Below are 20101 nucleotides of genomic sequence, written 5' to 3' on the forward strand. Positions count from 1 at the left end.
GGGCTCTGTAGATCCCAAAACAAGTTTATTGGGTTTATTAACTTTAACAAGTGCGAGAACACGCCTCCTCCACCCGGTTCGCCCAACTCGCAGAAGCTCAGAGGACTGCTTCCTGCTCCGCCCGCAAGGTGCAGCCGATCTCCACCCTCAGGCTACGAGATCCTCCCGCCCCGCGGTTGGGCTGCGCCCCGGGCGCTCCGCACCCAATCGGAGCCTGGCCCCGCCTGCAGCCCGCCCCGAGTCCTACCCCTCTGGGCCTGGCAGCACCTCTACGGCTCTCCCCCGGCGTGGCTCCGCCTCCAGCCCGGGCCCAAACCTGGGCGGCGCCTAACTTCTCCGTTCCGCCCTCGAACCAATCGCTGGCCCGAGATCGCCTGTGGCCCCGCCTCCAGACCCGCCCCTGCCCAGTGCCGGGCCTGGCTCGTTCCGGCCCCGCCCCCGGCCCGCCCCGCCGTCGGTGCGCGGAGCCCTGGAAGGCACCGCCCGCAGACGCTCGCAATTGCCGACCCGAGAGCTACCCGAGGAGGGCCGGCGGCGGGAGCGGAGTGGGTTGCGCGCGGGGCCAAGCCGGGCCGGGGGCCGTGTCGGGGCCGAGCGGCGGCCGGGCCGGCGGACGGCGGGATGGGCTGCACCGTGAGCGCCGAGGACAAGGCTGCGGCCGAGCGCTCCAAGATGATCGACAAGAACCTGAGGGAAGACGGGGAGAAGGCGGCGCGGGAGGTCAAGTTGCTGCTGTTGGGTGAGGCCGCGCCCTGCGCTGGGACCCCCGACTCCCCGCCCCAAGCCCCAACAAGGACTTGGACCTCCCGGCTAGGGCTTTGAACCCCCAGACTCGGCCAGGACCCCCAAATAATGATTCAAAACCCTGGCCTGTCTAGACCCCTGACCTACAGCCCAGACTCCAGGTTAGACCTTCAGCTCCTTGCAGCCCCCACACCCGGCCGCCGGAGCCTCAGACAAGCTGCTCAGAACGCTGCTGCTGGAAAAGCCGCCTTTACTGACCAAGCCCACGGGCCTCAGGGCCGCTGCCTGCCCTTCCATCCTCCCCTAGACTTGACCCCAACCCCCAGCGCCCTGCCCGGCCCCCAGGCTGCTCGCCTGGATTCCCGTTCGGTGGAGTACCCTCAGGGCCCCTGCCAGGCCCCCTGTCCCTCCGTCCCGCCCCGTTCCCCATCTCTCCACGGGACCCTGTATCCTCCACCTGTGCACCCTGATCCCAGGGGGCCGCTCAAGGGGGAAAGCATACCTGCTCCTGCGCCCTCTCTCCAGACGGAACCCCAAACCCTCAGAGACCTCTGCCGCCTGCACCTGGCCCGCCGGGTCCCCCTGCCTGCATCACTGCTCAGACCCGCTGTTTCCCCTCCGCGAAGTCCCCTCCCACACTTCGGCCTTTCCCAGAGTCCCCCAGCCCTCCTGCGCTGGATGGGCCAGGCTGGGAGGAGGTGGCCCGGACCCCAAGGGGTCGGACGAAGGCTTCTCTGGTCCCGCTTGGGGAGCCCGGGCCTCTGCATCCCGGGGACATACTGCTGGCTGTCCTTTTCCCAGTTTCCAAGCCGGGTCTGGGCCGGTGCGGGGGCCTGGGCGGTAGGAGGGAGTGTGGAGGAGTTGGGGTTGTGGCGCCTCCAAGGCCGGGGAAGATGGTGGCTGCTTGAGAGGTGGGGGGAAGTGGAAGTGGTAAGACAGCTAGCCGACATATTGCTGCCCTGGCGGGCGGGCGGGCGGGCGGGCGGGCCGAGGAGATCTGCTGACGGGTGCCAGGCTTCCTGCACGCCTTCTGGGCCTAACGGCCTGGATGTGGCCTCCGGGAGTGGGTGGCCGCTTGGATCTTGAGGCCGTGTGAGGAGCGAGCGGTGGACCAGCTGAATGGGGAGTGGGGGGATAGACGGGGGGGCATGTGAGGTGGACTTTTACAGACTGTGGGCCCTGTAGTTGTCCCCGTCCAGCCTCCCACAGGGAGCAGGTGTGGTGCCCAGTGGCAGCCTGATTTGGGGGAGGTTTTGGGGTTGGAGGGAGGGAAGCCCCTGGCAGCCGCAGTGGAGGCTGGACAGTGTATGGGGGGTGTGGCCCCTCAGCCTCAGAGCTGATGTGGGGTCCCAAGCTGTGAAAAGTAGGGCTTTTCACGCTGAGCATATGGCCAAGGGGCGTATGGCCGAGGGACAGTGTGTCTTTCGTCATGCATCCATCTGTTGACTGTCCCTGGGGGCCTGGCCTCGGGGGCACAGCCCCGAGTTTTCAAAATGGCATCCGCTCCAACGCTGCGGGAGGAAGAGAAGGGGCGGGAAGGGGCGGCGGCCCAGCCTCCTGGGCTGTTTTGCGTTGGGCGCTTGCCTCTTCCTGTCTCTGTGCTGCGAGTACAGCAGCAGCAGCGGCAGTGAGTGGGTGTCGCCGCGATGGAATGCCCGTGGCTGCTGCCTGCTGGGCCTGGGAAAGGTGCTTCGGGTACTGCTGCCTCCCAGGGCCCGACCAGGGGCCTCGAGCCAGCCCCTTCCCAGACCCGTCAGAGTTATTGTGGCAGCTGAGATGTGGGACTGGGCCAGGGGGCTGGGGGACACAGGGCTCCTGGGCTGTTCTGTGTCTGGACCCCATCCCACCAGTCTTGCTCCTAGGAGCCTGGCTCAGGTTTGGGGCCTGGCAACCCCGCCTACACTGGGCTGGCACAACCAGGGGTTCAGGGTACGGCTCAGCATTTTCTAGGCTGGGGAGTGCATTTCAGCATCATGCCCCTCTGGCTTTGCTTCCGTCCCCATCGCCTACCCCCATGAAATGGGCTTCCTGGGTTTGGGCCAGAGGAGTGCCTGGGTCCAGGCTGGGGAGAAGAGGGGCTCCTGGAGGTTCGTGTGGGAGTGTGGGGATGGGCGCTAAGACCCTGCAGACAGTGCACTGCTAGGGACTGGGAGACCCAGCTCTGCCTGACACTGAGGACCCGGTCTGCCATGGCGGCGTGGGAAAGGGTCCTGGCTGGCCATCCCTTTCTTATCCAGGTATGAGGAGGTGATGGGAGCCCAGCTGGGGCAGCTTTGGGACTGGGCACCTGTTTCACATAGCGGGAAGGACTCTATCCAGGCAACGGGACTCAGGTTGGGCAATTGCCAGCCTTGCTTCCCAGACAGAACCACGCCTGCTGCCCCACCCACATACTGGCTCCTTCCTGTCCGGAGGAGTCCTGGGTAGCCCTGCCAGCAAATGGGCACAGCACTGTCACCTGTGCAGAGGCAGATGGGGTACACACTGGTGAGAGGGTTTTTCCTGGCAGCTTTGGTGTGGGGAGCAGAGTTGCCAATACCGGCCCTACTCCAGGGGTAACCCCCAGCCCCACCTGCTGTCCACAGGTGGAATGTGGGGCCTTGGGCTGAGCACTTAGGAGAAAGGAAGCCAGAGTGTGTGTTTGGGGGTGGCTGTGATTTGGGATGGGCTTGAGAAGGGAGAGACAGTGCCCATCGTGGGCTCCATGGAGGCTTCAGGTTGTAAATACAGCGGTTCTCTCTTGCCCCTGGCACTTTGCCTCTGTTTCCTTCCCCTGATGTGCTTGGTGTACTTTCCCCATGTCCATCTCACTCACTCCTACTTGGTTGTTCTGCAGGACTCAGGGATCCCCACCCCGATCCTTCCGTGACAACCCCCTTCACCACGGCTGGGAAGCACTTTCTCTGGCTCCTGGCACTTCTGTCGTCAGAGCATGGTCTTTGCCATGGGTCACAGCTGTCCTCCCTTGAGACTACAGGGGCAGGGCTGTGTCCTGTTCATTTCTGAGCCTTCCATGCCAAGCACGGAGCCTGGCACCTATTGGATATTTCTTGTCTGTTTGTTAAATGAAGGGAAGTGCTACTGGTCTGAATTTGGTCTTGGGGATGGGTAGATGGAGGAGTAAGACGGTGGTCACTGAGCCACAGCCTGGCGTATCATGGGCAGGTGGCAAGGGTTCAGTAGAGAACCAGTGACTGGTGGTGGTGGTGGTGATGGGGGACAGTGAGAGAAAAAACCTCAGGTTTTTTTCCTCCTGGTCTCGCCACAGGCTATGCTGGCACCTCAGAGATAGCCCTTACTCCACTGCAGGAGGAACTTTTGCTGACCGGTCTGCAGCCTGTCACAGGGCACAACACACAGTAGGGCCTCCCACTGTTGCTAGGGGAGAGTGGCTTTGCAGTATTCCTTTCAGCTCAAGCTGTTCGGGGACGGTTGCAGGCCTGTCTGGCAGTGCTACTGGAGTTCCTGGCCTGGCCAGTGCAGACTAAACATGAGGGATCGGTTAGGTTTACCAGAAGAAAAGGAAGGGTGTTTTGTGGCCTTTGTCCTGTCTATGTCTTAGCACAGGGTTTGGCACACTGGGTGCCTAATAAGGGTGTATGGGAAGAACAAAGCTATTGAGCATATCTATGAACTGGGATAAGTAATTCTGGGGCCACTGCTTGGGGCTTAGTGTAGTTGGAGATAGTGGGAAATGCTAGTGTGGGATCCTGGCTGGCTGGGTAATGGGGAATGGTGCGTCCTGGAGAAGGGGTCCTCTGAGCGGCCTTGAAAAATGACCAACAGTTATTACTGCCAGGCCTTGGGAGCAGAGGGACCAATTCAGCAAGGGCACTGAGGGTGGAAGGCCTGGTGTAGGTTCCCGAGCCTTTCCTTGGGTGGGTGTTTCCTAGCCGAGAGAAGGAGGGCTCACCCTCCCTACACCAGCTCTTGCCACCTCCACCTAGGCCACTGGCTGAGAAACCCAGCGACAGGTGAAATCCTGGGAAACATCGAGGACGGGGCTGCTTGACTGCAGCCACAGCTATTGTGGGGACAGTAGGTCACAGCTTAGAGGTGTGAAAATGGTGAGGGATCCTCTGCTGACTGCTACCGAGCTGAGAGTTTGGTGGGGAGGGATCTCCCCAGCCTAGAGGCTGGCTGGCCCCAGTGTGGAGGCCCTGGGGAACCTCCTTCCTTGCCCTCGGGCACTGCTCTCTGCTAGTGGAGAGGCCGAGGTCTGTAGATAGTTGGTGCTAGCTGGAGTGACAAACTTCCCTGGGGACCAGAAGCCCACCCTTGGGGGGCTGAGCCACCTTCTAGGGGGTCTAGGTAGCTGGGCCAGCCTCCAGCTCCCTTACCCCTCCTTTTTCTCCAGCTTTTGCCATCCCGTCTGGAGCTCATTAGCATTTGAATGGGAGGCGGGCGGCTTGGGCCTCCCAGTCTCCTTTTCCCACCCCCACCCTACCCCCGCTGGGTGAGGCTTTGTCTTCCAGCGTGGGCAGTGTGGGAGCTCCCACACTGGGGAGTGAGAAGGGGTCTGAGTCCTTTGTGACCCCCGCGCCTGACCCCAGTGTGGGTGCAGGCAACCTGAGAGGGTGCACCTCTAGGCTAGGCATGAGACCGGTTCTTCAAGGGATACCCCTGAGCTGGGAGACTGGATGAGGCAGGGTGGCTTTGCAAAGGAAGTGATGGGGGTCTCAGGAGGGTGGGGGTGGAGAACCCCAGGCAGAGGGCCGTGCCGTGGTCATGACAGAGAGAATGAGGCGTTTGTGCCTGGAGGTGAAGCCAGGCAGCTGGGCCTGGCTTCTGTGCCAGGCCAGAGCAGCCTCTAGCCACCCACTGTGCTTGAGTTGGAGCCTAGGCTGCCAGATAGGGGCTGGCATGGTCAGGGACCCCCTGGGGCCTGGGCAGCCTGTTGGGGTTGGCCCTGGGCTGGCCTGAGCCACAAGATGTAACCAGGCCCCTTGATGGTGGCACTATTGGTGTCCTAGGCCTGAAAACATTGCCCAGCAAGTAACGGTAGGTAGCCCTGGGGGTGGGGCCTGAGCGGATCCCAGTGAGATCCCTAGGCCTCCAGCACCGCAGGGCCTAAAACTTGGGGTGGCTGGAGCCACAGGCAGATACATCGGTCCTGTACACCCTGCCTCGGTATCAGTCCCCAGCTGCGTCTCTCTGGGTCTTTGTCTCTAAAAACCACCCATTCCTTTGTCACGAAGAGGATGGAGGAAGCTCTGTCCACATAAGCCCTTCGCCACTGAGAGACAGGGCCTTGATTCCCCACACCCCCAGCAGAGGATAAGGCCGTCTGACCCAGAGCCTGAGCCTGCCTCCCCAACACCCCTGGGTGCTATGGGGGAGGCAGGACTGGCAGATGGGCGCAGGGCCGAGGCCAGCCTCTGTCCCGTTTTCCCAGCAGCTCAGGGCAGGAGTCCCAGCCTAGGAGGTCATTGAGGGGGAAAGGGTCAGCAGGTGCTGGCTGGCCACAGCTCCTGGGCCCCAACTAAGAATGCTCTGCGAGGTGCCCTAGGGAGGGGAGAGGACCAGGCCCTTTGAAGGTGGCCCTGTTAACTGATTCTCCGAGGCAGCTCCTCCCTCAGCCAAATGTGCAGGCTGGGGCCCCCTCTGCCCAACCCCTCTAGCGCGGAGCTCTTGTTGTTACTAAATCCCAACCCACCCTCACACTCACCCCAATGTTGTTTCTTGGGGCTGTGACCATCTTGGTGGTTTGGGAGGAACAATGTCCTTGGAATAACCAAATGTTTGCTGGGCACTTCTGCATGCATGTCCAAGGCTTGGCAGCGAGTGCCAGGCCAGTGCAAGCCAAAGCCTAAAGGTGGATCGTGTACGGCTTGTTGAGAAGATGGTTTGTGGTTTGGTGGGTTCCGGGACGCCAAGGCTGCTACAGCCTCAAAATATGCAGAGGGGTTATCAATGGCAGCACCTACTATGCCCCAGACAGGTGAAAGGGCATTGGAGTCTGCATGGCAGGGCACGGCCGCTCGGGGAAGTGGTGTCCACACCAGAGGAAAGGAGGAAGCAGCTGGAGGAGGAGGAGCCCAAAAGAGGAAGAGGCCAGAAGGCCGCTCCTGCTATGTGCTGGGGGTTGGGGGTGGTGGGTGGCCCTGTCAACCCAGGGATCTAAAAGGTGAGCCCCACCTGCTCCGCCTCATCTGCATGCTACCCTCCACCCCGTCCCGCACCCCGACTGATTGGATTGGTGGTCACTGGGTTGCAGTCAGCCCAAGCAGCTCTGGCCGTTGGCCTGTGCCAGCAATCGCTGGGCCCAGGATCCCAGAGAAGGTGGCGCCTCTGAGAAGGATTCCAGGCCCCTCCTTTGACCACAGGAAGTAGTGGCTGGGAGAGGGACGCTGGCCTGAGAGCTCGCAGGAAAGCAGAGGGCTGCTCTTATGTTCCCGAGCGGCCATTGCCTTCTAAAGCCGGAAGGCCGACTGCAGGCCCAGATGAATGCCCGGAAATGGAGCAGCAGCCCTGGGATTAGCTCACTCTGGGTTTCCCCTGCCTGGGAATAGACAGAGGGGCCCTTGGTCCAGCCTAAGGATTCCCCCTTCTACTACCCACTGGGCCTGAGGGTACCTTCATTGGGCCTCTTGTGAGAACAGCAGCCACCTCTGATTGAGCCTTGACTGTTGTGGGGCTGGACTCTTCGTAGTCTTGTCTTATTTAACCCTGTGAGCCTGGGACTGACGTTACACCCATTTCATTGATGGGGAGACTGAGGCTGAGGGCCATTACATGACTTACCCAGTAAGTGGAGACATCAAGATAGGAGCCAGGTAGTGATTCTGAGCACCTGCCCCCAACTACCATGGCCTGCCAGGAGTCTGTCTGTGCCCAGCTGGCAAGAATTGATGAGTCGGGACACCAGACAGGTGCTGTGGGTGCATGTGTCTTCTTATGCCTGGGGACCTGTCTCTGGGGGCCTTCATTCGTATTTTAGGAAATTGCGAAGGGACTGTCTGCCCTGGAGGGCAGGACCCAGGGCAGTGGCTGAATCTTTCTTGCTCAAAGCCAGAAACCTGCCACGTGGCCGTGGCTGACCGACCTCCTCCTAATACAGCTGCCCCATTTTTGCTTCCACCTTCCCTCGCAGCCCATGTCCCCGCATAGTGATACTCAGGTCATAGTCAGGCAACTTAGCACTTCACTTTCCCCTAACATGATGCTTGGTCCTCCTACAACCACCAGGCTTCAGACGACTGAGCCCAGGCTTCGAGGCTGTCCAAGTCCAGGGTAGGGTCCCCTGAGCCTCATCTGAAGACTGGGAGTTGTCCAGACGAGAAGGGAAGAGTGCACCTGCAGACGACGCCCGCTCTGAGCACAGGCTGTGGTGGGCTCATGTGGGGGGGGGCTGCGTGGCCCCTCAGTGTGTCCACGTTGTGGGCTGCCCGCAGCATGAGAGGTGCTCAGGCTGGTCTTCATGCTCCTTGGCCTCCAAATCCGAGATTCATGGCCTTCCCCTCCCCGTGGCGGTTCTCAGGGGTTCTGCTCTGTGTTGTCAGGCCAGGCCCCAGGGGGCTGAGGAGCCTACGAGAGACTTAGGAGAGCTAGCGCAGGCTTCCAGGGCTTTCCTGGCCCTGAGGCCCCACAAGCAGAGAACATGCATCCTCTTGACCTCTCTCAAGACCTCAGGTCCAGAAGGGTGCATTCCCCCAGCTGCCTCACGGAGTGACCTCAGGCTCTGCTCTTCCCTCTCTGCCTGGTGCTGGGACCTGTGATGTCGTCCTTAGTGTGAGGCCCCTGGGAGGCTTCTCAGGACAGGCCCGGGGCTTGGCACACTGCCTTGAGCAGGACATTTCATAGATGGGGACACTAGGGCCCAGGCACTGGGCATCTCACCCAGGGGCACGACAGTGACTCCGGAAGAGAGCTGGATGTTATTTAGATTCTGTGAGCACAGCAAAGGGATTCCTTAAATGACAAAGCCCCCAGGAAGAGGGGTGCCTAATGGCCTGGCTTCTTGTGTGAGCTGGGTCCTGCTCCCAGCCTCCTGGTGCCCATAGAGGGTGAAAACTGTAGCCTGAGGGCCCTCCTCTCCTCCAGCCTGGCCTTCCTTGCCCGGTCCCTCACTTTCCCTCTGTACAGTGGGTAGGGCCCCTCAGAGGGAGACCCAGTCCTGCCTGGGAAAGCCCTCAGTGTCTGGTGGGCCCCAGGCCTGTTTCCCTTGCGCAGAGAACTCTGACTTGGCAGTAGCAGGCCAGGCCCTGGTTCCTGCTTCTCTGATGGACAGCATGAACCCCTGGAAGCCGCTGGAGGCCGCCCAAGTGGCAGGGACTGGAGGGAGGGAGGGAGGTTCCGGCTTTGTTGGGGTACCCAGGGGAAGGCAAGGCCCACATGTGGGTGGGGATGTCACAGGGCCAGACCCATGCTGCGCCTCCTCAGAGGGAGTGAGGGAGCCACAGTAGCACCTGGAGGAAGGAAGAGACGCCAGAGGCGGGGCTTAGAAGGCCTTTGTCTGGCGGGCCCTCTTCCCCTCCCTCCCATTCCTATTGTTCCCTGTGTGCAGAGTCTCCGCTGGCCGAGGGCTTCCCAGGCTCGGGAGGGGGCGATGGGTGAGGGTCCAGGCCCCTCCCCCAGCTGCCCCTAAGCTAAGGCCGCTTTTCAGAAACAAATGCTCTCCAGTGCTGCCCAGCCCCCACTGCCCGCACTGGGTCTCTGGCTGCCGGGCTCCCCCTGGTGGTGGCGAGGACCGGGACCCTAAGGCGACAGGGGAGGGGCGGGAGCTCTGGGGGCCTGGAACCACAGGCTGGGCTGCAGACGTGGCACCTTCCTGGGATAGAAGGGGGAGGTGGTGGTGCCTGGGCTGCCTTTGGGGGTCGGCTTCCCAGGGTTCACCCCACCTTCCCACTCTGCCCCAGTGGGGCAGGCTGGGGGCAGTGGCAGTGGGAGTGGGCCCGCTGCTGTGGGTTTGAGCTGGGCTGCTGCCCAAGTCTGTCCTGTGGTCATAGCCACTGCTGCTTATGAGAATCTCTGCCCTCAGGCCTGCCACGTCAGCTGGCTGCTCTCCCTCGCCCCATGTGTTACCGGGGAGCCCACGAGCACAGGAGCCTCTGCAGGGGAGGCCTTTCCCCCAGCCTGCCCGGCCTTCTGAGTGTGGGGAGTCCATGAAAAGCGTCTGTGGTGAGGCTGCCGGGAGGGCAGGAGGCCCCGGCTGGGGAGGCGCGCCTGGTTGTGTGGAGCAGAAGGGACAAAGTCAGAACAAAAAGGCAGCGGCGTGCGCAGCTCGGACTGCAGTCCCGGCTTCCACGAGTCCCGGCAGGGAACCACCACTGCTGAGTCAGCCAGTTACCACTGGTCAGTGGCCTCCCTCGCACTTCGTCTGAAAGCTTCAGAAACGCTCCTTCAAATGCAGCGGCCCCAGCAGGCCGCTCTGCAGGTTGTGCTTGCAGTGACCGATACAGCGTGGTCATTGTGAGCTGCAGGAAATGAGAGGTCTGAGGAAATCGGGAATCTCCAAAGGGTAGAAAAATCGTGCTAATAACTTTTATCTGAACACTCCCTATGTGCCAGGCCCTGTGAGAAGAGCTTTGTGTTTAATCCTCACCCCTCTCCTAGGAGGAGATAATGGTGCTTTATTTCACGGGTGAGGTGCCAGGAAGTGGCAGGAAGGGGACTAAGTTCTGGGAGATCTCAGGAAGGATCCGTGCGGGCACCAGGGTTATGGCAGGTCTGGACCTCCCTCTGGGAGAGGACCTGAAAGTGAGAGATGAGCTGGCTGGCCACTCGAGGCTCGGCCGCTTCTGCGGAGGGGAAACTGAGGCCAGAGAGGACAGCAGCATATCACAGCCTTCTGGCAGGGCAGTCTCATCTAGGAGGTAGAGGGTCCACGATGGACAGACAGCAATGACCTGACTACTGGGGCTTGGGATCAGCAGCTGGACCAGTGGCCCACGTGTGTGCTGCAGAGGCCTGCTGGCCTTGTTCAGGCAGGTGGCGTGGTACTGTCTCCCTTCCCCCATCTGTTCCCTCCTCCACTGGGGCCCAGCGCTCCCAGAGTGGAAGCAGATGTTCTAACACAGAGCAGCCGCTGTCATCCAGCACACCAGGGCAATTACTCCCCGGCTGCTGGGGGCCCAGCAGCTGCGCCCCAGGGCAAGCGCTGCAGAGCTGTCTTCCTTGGTGGGACCAGGTGTTGCGCAGTGGGAGCTCTGGGCACCCCAGCATCTCTGGGCCTCTGTGGTCTCACTCAGCTGGAGACGGAGTGCCTGGTGGGGCCCTCTATGGGCAGGAGACTCCTGCCACCTTCTGTTGGCGGAGCTCCCCTACCCAGCACCTTTGCAGCAATCTAGAGACAGCTATGAAGCCCCCTCCTGTGAGGAGAAGGGGCAAGAAAAACTCTGAGCCAGGTACCAGCGTATCTGATGGGGAGTACCACAGGTCCTGATGGAAAGGGGGCCCACAAGGAGTGATGAGTGACACTGCTGACTCAAAGCTCCAGAGGTGCCCAGCCAGCGGGCTGCCCAAGAACCAGGGCCCTTGTCCCCCACCCGTTCCACTGGGGTGTCATACTGTAGTCCCTCCCCCCTCTGTCCCTGGCTCCCGGATTCTGTCTCGGTAGTCCCTCCTGCTTCCTGCCTGGCCGCCAGCACCACATCCTTATCCTACCCCGCGCTCCTTCCCACTTGAGTCACAGCTGCTGGAAAGACAGAGGGACATCCCTGAGTCCAGCGATGAGGGTTCCATGACCTTGCTTTGTCCACCTGTCAAATGGAGTCTTTCTGCAGCGACCCCTGCTCGGGGCAGAGAATGGCCTCCTAGCACTTAGAATGTGAGAGCAAGAAAGACTGAAGCTCAAAGGGGACAGGGAATTGGACCCTCAGCGGGCTGGGACCGGGAGCAGTTGTCCTGGCTCCAGCCTGGCTCGCCCAGGTGCTGCCTGCTTCAGTGCCTGCCAGGCCTGCCTCTGCTGGGAAAATTGGGTACAGAGCGTGTTTGTGTTCTCCCCATCGCTGAGGAGGGTCAGAGTGGTCCAAAGGCCAGACAGGGCAGGTGCCTCAGGTGGACAGGAGTCCCCAAGTTACACTAAAGGAGGGGGCAACTCGCAATCTAATGTCAGGTCTCCTGTGCCCTGGACAGTTGTGGCTCTGAGTCTCTGTTCACCTGCCCGGGACGGTGTGATTGATCTGACCATTCACGTTACGTCCTTGGCCACCGCTCCCCCGCGAGACCCCCCCAGTCCTGGCTGAGACTGTGTGGCTCCTGCTTCCTCCCCTGCTTCAGGATGTGCTCCCTCCCTCCTGCGCTGTGGGGAGGACAGATAGGCAATCACCTGGCCCTTGGCTAGCCAGTCCAGTGCTGCCTCGTGGGTATCTGGAGCCCCGGGGATGGGCATTACCATCAGGCCTCCCTGGCCCACTCCCCTCACCCCCTACTCAGCAGGTGGGGAATGTTAGTGTGTGGGATCCCACCTGCTCCTCTGCCATGCACACTGGAGACGGAGGGGTGCTGCCCTCTGACCACAGCTCACTCCCGGGGGAATACACTGGCGCCTCTAGTGCCCAGGGGCTGAACCAAGAGAGGGGCTCCCTGTGCCTCCCTCCCACGCCTGCACATTGATGCCACTCGCAGTGGTCCCCTCTCCTGGGAAGCAGGTCTGGGATAGTCAGAAGCCTGTGACTCCAGGCAGCTGTGGTGTCTGTGAGGAGAGCCCAGGTCTATCTCCTCAGGAAAGCCACTGCCGTACACGTACCCAGGCCTGTGAGGGCCACAGCTGTGCCCGTCTCTCCTGGTCAGAAGTGGATCTGGGATGGGAGGGAGGGCAGATGCAGGTGGGCCCGCGCCTTAGTGGGCTCAGCTGCTGCTTGGAGGGCACTGCAGAGGCCTGGACCCCACTCGGCATGTGGGGAATGGTCCAGCTGCAGTACAGGGCCCTGCAGGAGTCCTGTAAGGCAGGCAAGGTGGGTGACACACAGAGGAGACTAAGCATGTGGCAGCAACCTCACTGTCCTCATTCGTGAGGTGGGGTGAGAACGGAACTGTCCCTTGGGATGACTGAGATTCCGTGACTTAGTCGACATGATGGACGTAGCGTCCGACATGCAGTGCGCGCCACTCACGGCTTTCCGTTTTTATTCTCGCCGAGTTATTCTTGTTGCTCACGTTAGTTTGTGTGTTAGCCACTTCATCCTCTGGGGTTACCTTGACTGACCCTGAGGGACGTGGGGGCCAGAGTCCCCAAGTATGACCTCCCCACCCACCCCGCTGAGCTGCTCAGAGGGACAGATCTGCCATGGTAATCACAAATGGTGGGACACATGTCAATGGGGCAGGTGTTTCCAGCAAAGAGAACTATAGGGGAAAGGCCTGGAGGTGGCAAGAGGCAGTGCCTGGCAGGTGCACGGGTGACTGGCAGTGGTAGAGCAGGCGCAGAGGGAACAGTGGGCAAAGGCCGGGAGGGCAGGGTGGGCCCAGCCTAGGTGCCTTCTGCCTGGAGCTCAGGATGGGGAGCAGTGGCGAGAGAGGTGAGGCCCTGCCCTGCCCCTTCCACGCCCCCATCAGGGAGACGGTAGCCCTCCTGCTCTCACACTTCCTGCACAGACTTCCGGGGAATGCATGTTCTTGGGCTAAACGCCTCCAGATCTGGCTCTGTGTCTGGAAGGAGACCTGGGAATCTACTATTGTTAACACCCCTCCGGGGGCATTGTCCCGCAGGGTCTGAACCATCTTTTGAGAAGGGCTGGGCCGGCTGGGCATCATGGTCCTAAATGTGCCCCTGTCCTTCCACATCCTGGAGACGTGATCTTGGAATCAGACTTTACTTTCTGAGCTGCAGTGTCCTCGTCTGTTAAATGGGAGTAGAAACAGGATCTGTGGGGCTGTGATGAAACTCCCAGGAGAGAGTGCCGGCAAACCTCCCGGCACTGGCCAAGGGGAAGCACAGGGTGGGTCTGCCGGGCCAGGGAAGCACCTTGAGTCAGTAGGGAGAGAGAGAGACACTGGGTGTCTCCCGGACCTGGTCTGCCCTCTGCTCAGGGGTAGGTCTGGCCCTGTTGGCAGAGGGATGGGCCTTGGGCCATGTCTGGGAGGCATGCTCATCCCAGGCTCCTTGGCAGCGACGGCTCAGAGTGGGGGAGCAAAGGGCTGCTGCCCTGCTGGACTGTGCAGGGCTCCTTACTGTCAGCTCTGCCTGGCTGCCATGTTGGTGGGCGCCAGCCGCAGAGTGGGGAGCCTGCATGTGTGAGAATGACAGGGTGACTGCTGTGTGCTGGCCTCCAGTCTCTGGCCAAAGCCCCTGAACTCAAGTACGGCAGCGGGGAGCTGTGGTGGAACTTTTGGGAGGTAAAGGTCGGGGGAAAGTCTGCCATGGGGCGCAGCTGGGTCGGGCTGTGCTGCCCACCAGGCCCGACTGCCTCCGTCTCACCATGCAGTTGGTGGGGAGTGAGTTCTGCCTGCAGGGCTCCAGGTGGCTGGGCCACTCGCTGCCTGCCTGTGCAGCCCACTGGCCTGCTTCCTGACTGCCTGTGCCCTCTGTTCCAGGTGCTGGGGAGTCAGGAAAGAGCACCATTGTCAAGCAGATGAAGTAAGTGCTATGTACGGGAGGCAGCCCCCAGACCTCGATTTCCCCTCTTCGTCTGGGCCTGTACTGCCCAGCCCGTCCTAGCCAGGCCCAGAAGCTTCTCGGAGGCAGTCATTCATCCTCAGTCCCAGTGGGTCAGGGGCAATTTGTCCTTTCTGAAGTAGGTCCCTGCAGGCCCCAGCAGCCCAGGTGGCCAAGTGAGGTTCCTATGGCCTATGGACTTTAACCCCTGACCCCTGACTGCCAGGATCATCCATGAGGATGGCTACTCAGAGGAGGAATGCCGGCAGTACCGGGCGGTCGTCTACAGCAACACCATCCAGTCCATCATGGCCATTGTCAAAGCCATGGGCAATCTGCAGATTGATTTTGCTGACCCCTCCCGCGCGGTATGTGGACCCCCACACTTGCCTACCTCCCAACGGCTTTAGGGCAAATCATGTCCTGGGGCCCTGAAAATCCCCCAGTCTAGGCCCCATTCTGGAGGCCTCCGTGCCCTTGACAGGTGGGGTGGGAGTGTACCCCGATGTTTGGTTGACCACCCACTGCTGTGCCCAGGACGACGCCAGGCAGCTATTTGCGCTGTCTTGCACTGCTGAGGAGCAGGGCGTGCTCCCTGACGACCTGTCGAGCGTCATCCGGAGGCTCTGGGCTGACCACGGCGTGCAGGCCTGCTTTGGCCGTTCTCGGGAGTACCAGCTCAACGACTCTGCTGCCTAGTGAGTACTCCAGGGCCTGGGCGCGGTGGGCGGGGTCTGGCCCACAGGCTGGACTGAGGGTCTGAGCGCGCTCAGAAACAATGCAGTCTAGTCTGTCCTTAGACTCAGCCATTCTAAACAACATTTGCTACCACCTCTCTGTGCCAGACCCTGTGCAAGGCTTCAGGGACACAGTGATGCGTGGAGCAGACAAGTCCACAAGCAGTGACAACTTAGGGTATCATTGTTGTGGCAGAGTCATGGTAGGTCCAGAGGGGGGACTGCCTCTGAGCTCAGCGCGAGACGGAGGAGGAATGGGAAGGTCTTCAAGGCAGGGGCACAGTGCGTGCGGACTCCTGGGGGCAGCAGAGTGCTGGCTCTGCTTGAGGTCGCAGAGGAAGTTCAGGCCGGTTGGGGAGGGAGACACCAGAGGATACCCTGACCTCCTTCCCTGAAGTACCTGCTGTGTGTCAAGCTGGGCGCAGGGCACCCTGAGGAACGGGACAGACAGGCTGGTGGCCAGCGCTGATGGCTGGAGGACTGTGGAGCACATCCGCTGCCTCAGGATGGTGCCACCCGAGAGGCTGCTCGCCCTGTACTCGCACCTCGCCTCTCCTAGCCCTGCTTAAGCCTGTCCCTCTGCCTGGAACACCTTTCCCGCTCCCACTGCCCATCCAACCCGGAGTCCTGCCCCAGGTACATGGACAGCCGCCCCCACCCTCCTCGCAGTGGCCTAAATGCCTTTGTGAGTGTACACCCCCCCACAGGAGCTGAGCAGTCACATCCAAACATGGGGGGCCTCCAGGCCTCAGCGCTGCCCCTCCCAGAGGTCACAGAGCCTCAGCGCCAGCAGAACTTATGGGTCCTAAAAGCAGGGAGGGGTGAGCCCTGTCAACCGCTGCCACCTCAGTGCCCAGGATACTCAAGGAGGGCAGGCATAGAGCCACCTTCCAGGCCACTTCCCACTCCTCCCTGGGCCCATTCTTCATTCCCCATAAGTACCCGCTGTGCCCAGTGCTGTTCTAGGTAGGGGTTCAGCCGTGAACACGGGCCCTGTTCCCCGGGCCGATTTATGCCTTGGCAAAAGCAGGGATGGGGAGTGGGTTGGGACACTACAGGGACAGGCATACTCCACCCCTCTTCACAGCCATCCTCCAAGGCTGCCATGGGGCATCAGGTCCCTGGGGTGAGCCCACCTGTTGAGGAGGGAGAGGCTGGTGTGGAACTCACCGTGGGGCCTCCAGACTGGAGGCTCTCAGTAGGGGGCGGGGCATGGTATGCAGGTCACAGCACATGCGTCATGGTCCCCCATGGCCCTTCCTGTTTTTCTATTCTGTGTCTGTCTCTGAGGTCATTTCCCTCTGGCCCAGCTGCTGGTGGGAGCCGAGAGCTGGCCCCAGCAGCCCTGCCCCAGGAGTGCAACATTAGCGCTGGGCAGCACCTTGGAGGCCTGGACCGGCCCCCAGGCATAGCAAGGATATTGAGGCAGGTGGTAGAGCTGGCCCCAGGGCCCGGCAGGGGTGAGTTGACACTAATTAAGGGAACTGGTAAAGAGGAGCCCCTGGCACCCCTGCCAAGGAAGTGTTGATACTCTCCCCCAAGGAGCCCAAATATTACTGGGCGTTGGGCAAAGAGCCCACTGGGCCTGGCAGACCCCAACCTGTCCAGCTCTGCCTCGAGGGACATGCCAGGCTGCACTGCGTCCTCCAGGGCCACGATTGCACCAATTAGTATCCCAGACACCTCCCTGAAGGACTAATGTGCTCCCTCCCACCCCCTCCTCTGCACCTCCACCACCCTGGATCCTGTCTGGGGCCGGCCTGGCGCCAACCCGGGGGCTGGGCTGGCCGGCCACAGGGCTGCACCTCCTCCCAGGCCTGTCCTGTAGTCTGGAGGCGAGGGATTGTAGTCCAGGGGTCCTCATCTCAGCCATGACTATAATGCAGTGGTCCAGGTAAGGAGACCCTGTGCCTGCCCCCTCTGATGCTTCCCCCACCTTCAGCTACCTGAATGACCTGGAGCGCATCGCACAGAGTGATTACATCCCCACGCAGCAGGACGTGCTGCGGACCCGTGTGAAGACCACGGGCATCGTGGAAACGCACTTCACCTTCAAGGACCTACACTTCAAGTGAGTGGGCAGGGTGCAAAGGCAGGACCTGCTAGCTTTTGAGGTGATAGGGAGGGACCCTTACTCCAGGGCCTGCTGATGGCTGTGTTGGGAGGGAGAGGCCGGTCCAGCAGCCCCCAGCCCAACTCTGAGGTTTCTCAAGGCCGTGTGGTTGCCAGCGGCTCACAGCCTCTGCTGACCCTGCGCCGTGTAGCTGCAGCCTGCCCTGCTGTCATGCCCTGGCCCAGAACCGGGGGGAAGGTGGACAAGTGTGGAGGATTCTGTGAAGGCAGCTGCCCCACTCTGAGCAAGCCTCTGTCCTCAGTTGGCCAACCTGTGAAATGGGGCAGGGACCCTCTCCTAGAACCCCCTTCTCTGGAGCTAAGGTGACTGTGTGTCCACAGGATGTTTGATGTGGGCGGTCAACGGTCTGAGCGGAAGAAGTGGATCCACTGCTTTGAGGGCGTCACAGCCATCATTTTCTGCGTAGCCTTGAGCGCCTATGACCTGGTGCTAGCCGAGGACGAGGAGATGGTGAGAGGCCAAGAGGCCCCTGGGGGCTGGGAGGTGGGTGGCCGTTGGCTGGTGCTGACTGCGCTGTCCTGCTCCCAGAACCGCATGCACGAGAGCATGAAGCTGTTTGACAGCATCTGCAACAACAAGTGGTTCACGGACACGTCCATCATCCTCTTCCTCAACAAGAAGGACCTGTTCGAAGAGAAGATCACACACAGCCCCCTGACCATCTGCTTCCCTGAGTACACAGGTGTGGGGACTGAGGCTCTGGGGAGGCCTGGTGGCCCGGTGGCCCACAGGTGCCCCCTGCTGGACAGAAGGGTAACTGCAGGACCCTTATTCTGGGGCTGGGGTTCCCCAGGCTTGTGTACTTGTGCCTGCATACGCAGCGCCCTTCTTAACACAGTGGGCTGTGGGTCCCTTACACGTGCACGTGGGGATCCCCCTTCACACAATCAGGAGCCCCTCTTTCCACAGTCAGACCTGCGTGTGCACTCACACGGTCCTCCTGTGCACATGGTGCACACCTCACGTACCTGTCCGTTGACACGCACAGAACCATGCAGTACGCGTTGGGTGGGCCTGCCTGCTGCCCCCTCAGCACAGGCCCTCACCATTTTGTCTCCCACAGGGGCCAACAAGTACGACGAGGCAGCCAGCTACATCCAGACGAAGTTTGAAGACCTGAACAAGCGCAAGGACACCAAGGAGATCTACACGCACTTCACGTGCGCCACCGACACCAAGAACGTGCAGTTCGTGTTCGACGCCGTCACCGACGTCATCATCAAGAATAACCTGAAGGACTGCGGCCTCTTCTGAGGGGCAGTGGGCCTGGCAGGATGGTGAGCCAGAGAGGGGCTGGGCAGGGAGCTGGGGAAGAACACAGTGGGGCCATTGAGCCCAGAGAAGGGCAGTGTCTGGGTAGGGACCCTGGGTGCCCAGTAGAAGAGCAGAGCACAAGGGGGAGCCCCGGGATGGTGAGTCAGGAGGGCCACTGAGTGCAGGGCACTGGGGAGGTAGCTCAGAGTGGGCTGGGCTCCATTCTGCCCAGTGGTCCAGACAGCAGCATCGCCTGGCTGTGTGCTGGGACAGAACTAGAGGGCTGTTCCCACCTTCCTTGGAGGAAACACTTCCTCAGGCCATTGGCTTAGCCTGAAGAAAGCTGGATGATGAGGGGCCCAGCCGCCTGCCGCTCAGTGTTACCAGCTCAGTGCTCAGTGCTGCCGTCTTTTCCTCAGACTGTCTGAGGGTCCTGGGCTGAGGCTGGCCCCACCAGCCCTGGGGGAAGTGGGGAGGACTCTTCCAGTGCTGCAGACTCCCCTCCCCCACAGAAGCCAGCAATAGACGCTGGCTCCTGGGTGGCCACCGTGTCCTTGGTAACGAGTGGGTGGGGAATAAAGGAAGAGGGTCATTGTCTAGGGAGATGGGAGGAGAGGCACAAACTGGCTACCCCCCAACACATCCCTGATGTCCCCCACCTCCAGGGCCACCGCTGACTCTGCCACCCCCAGCCCCTGAGGAAGATGGGGGCAAGAGGACCACGCTCCCCGCCTGTCCCCGCCAGCTGCTTTACCCCTTTCTCTATTCTTGGCTCCCCCATCCCCTCCCTCAGCTCCAGAGACTTGGGGGAGGGGTTACCACAGGCCTCCCTGTTTGAAGCCCTCCTTTGTCCCAGGTGCTGGGTATGACTGCGGTACCCCCTTCCTGGGCATCTGTTTTGGTTTTAACCATTGTCTTGTTCTGTGACGGGGGAGGGGAGAGCATACTGAGTCTCCCAAGACCTGTGTCTGGAGGGGCACCCACTTCTCCAGCCTGGGACCCCTGGCTTTGCCCAACACCAGCCCCTGACCCAGCCCAAATCCAAATGTTTACAGGGAGCCTCCTGCCCACCCCATCCCTCAGCCGCTCGGAGGCCCCAAAGGAAAAAGCACAAGAAGCGTGAGACGCCACCATTCCTGGAGACCACAGTCCATCTGCTCATTCTCGTAGCTTTTTAAAAAAATGAAAGTAAAGGAAAAAAAAACTGCAAACCTAGAAAACTTTTTAGAGAAAAACTATTTAAAATTGTCTGATCCTAACCAGCACCCACCCAACCCCCTTCCAGTGATTTCCGTGCCTTGAGTGTGTCTGCGTGTTTACACCCATCCCTCTGCTGGCTGTCCCTATGCGGGCAGCTCCCCTCCCTGCCTTCCACAGAATCAGATTCCAAGGGCTGTTCCAGACAACTGCCAACGTCATGGAGGGCCCCCACCCCAGCGGCCCTGGGCCCTGGCTCCATTAACCTAAATGTAGCTCCTTAGCGCTAACTTAGGAACCACCGCTGCCTGCTGAGGGGCCATGCCCCTTATGCCCTCGCCCCAGGCCGGGTCCTTCGGCGTTGAACACTTCCTTGCTTTTTTTCACGTTTTATGGAATTGTTCACCTGGTTTGAAATAATAAAATGTAGAAAGAAAAATACCAAGAACTGCTTGGCATTCTTCTGTCCCAGAGGCAGAGGCCCAGGCTGAGATGTGC

The 20101-nt window shown here is 60.9% G+C and overlaps 1 protein-coding gene across 1 annotated transcript; it reads left to right on the forward strand.

The window, feature by feature from the left end:
• The first annotated feature begins 444 nt into the window (after positions 1–444).
• GNAI2 (G protein subunit alpha i2) lies at positions 445–19626 on the forward strand. Its single transcript, XM_081071430.1, has 9 exons — positions 445–739; positions 14221–14263; positions 14508–14649; positions 14819–14979; positions 16961–17089; positions 17473–17602; positions 17681–17834; positions 18216–18429; positions 19072–19626. Exons 1-8 carry the CDS (start codon positions 622–624, stop codon positions 18404–18406), a joined length of 1068 nt encoding a protein of 355 aa, XP_080927556.1. The 5' UTR covers positions 445–621; the 3' UTR covers positions 18407–18429; positions 19072–19626.
• The last annotated feature ends 475 nt before the right edge of the window (positions 19627–20101 follow it).

This window comes from Rhinolophus hipposideros, assembly GCF_964194185.1.
Source record: "Rhinolophus hipposideros genome assembly, chromosome: 14".
Lineage (NCBI taxonomy): Eukaryota > Metazoa > Chordata > Mammalia > Chiroptera > Rhinolophidae > Rhinolophus > Rhinolophus hipposideros.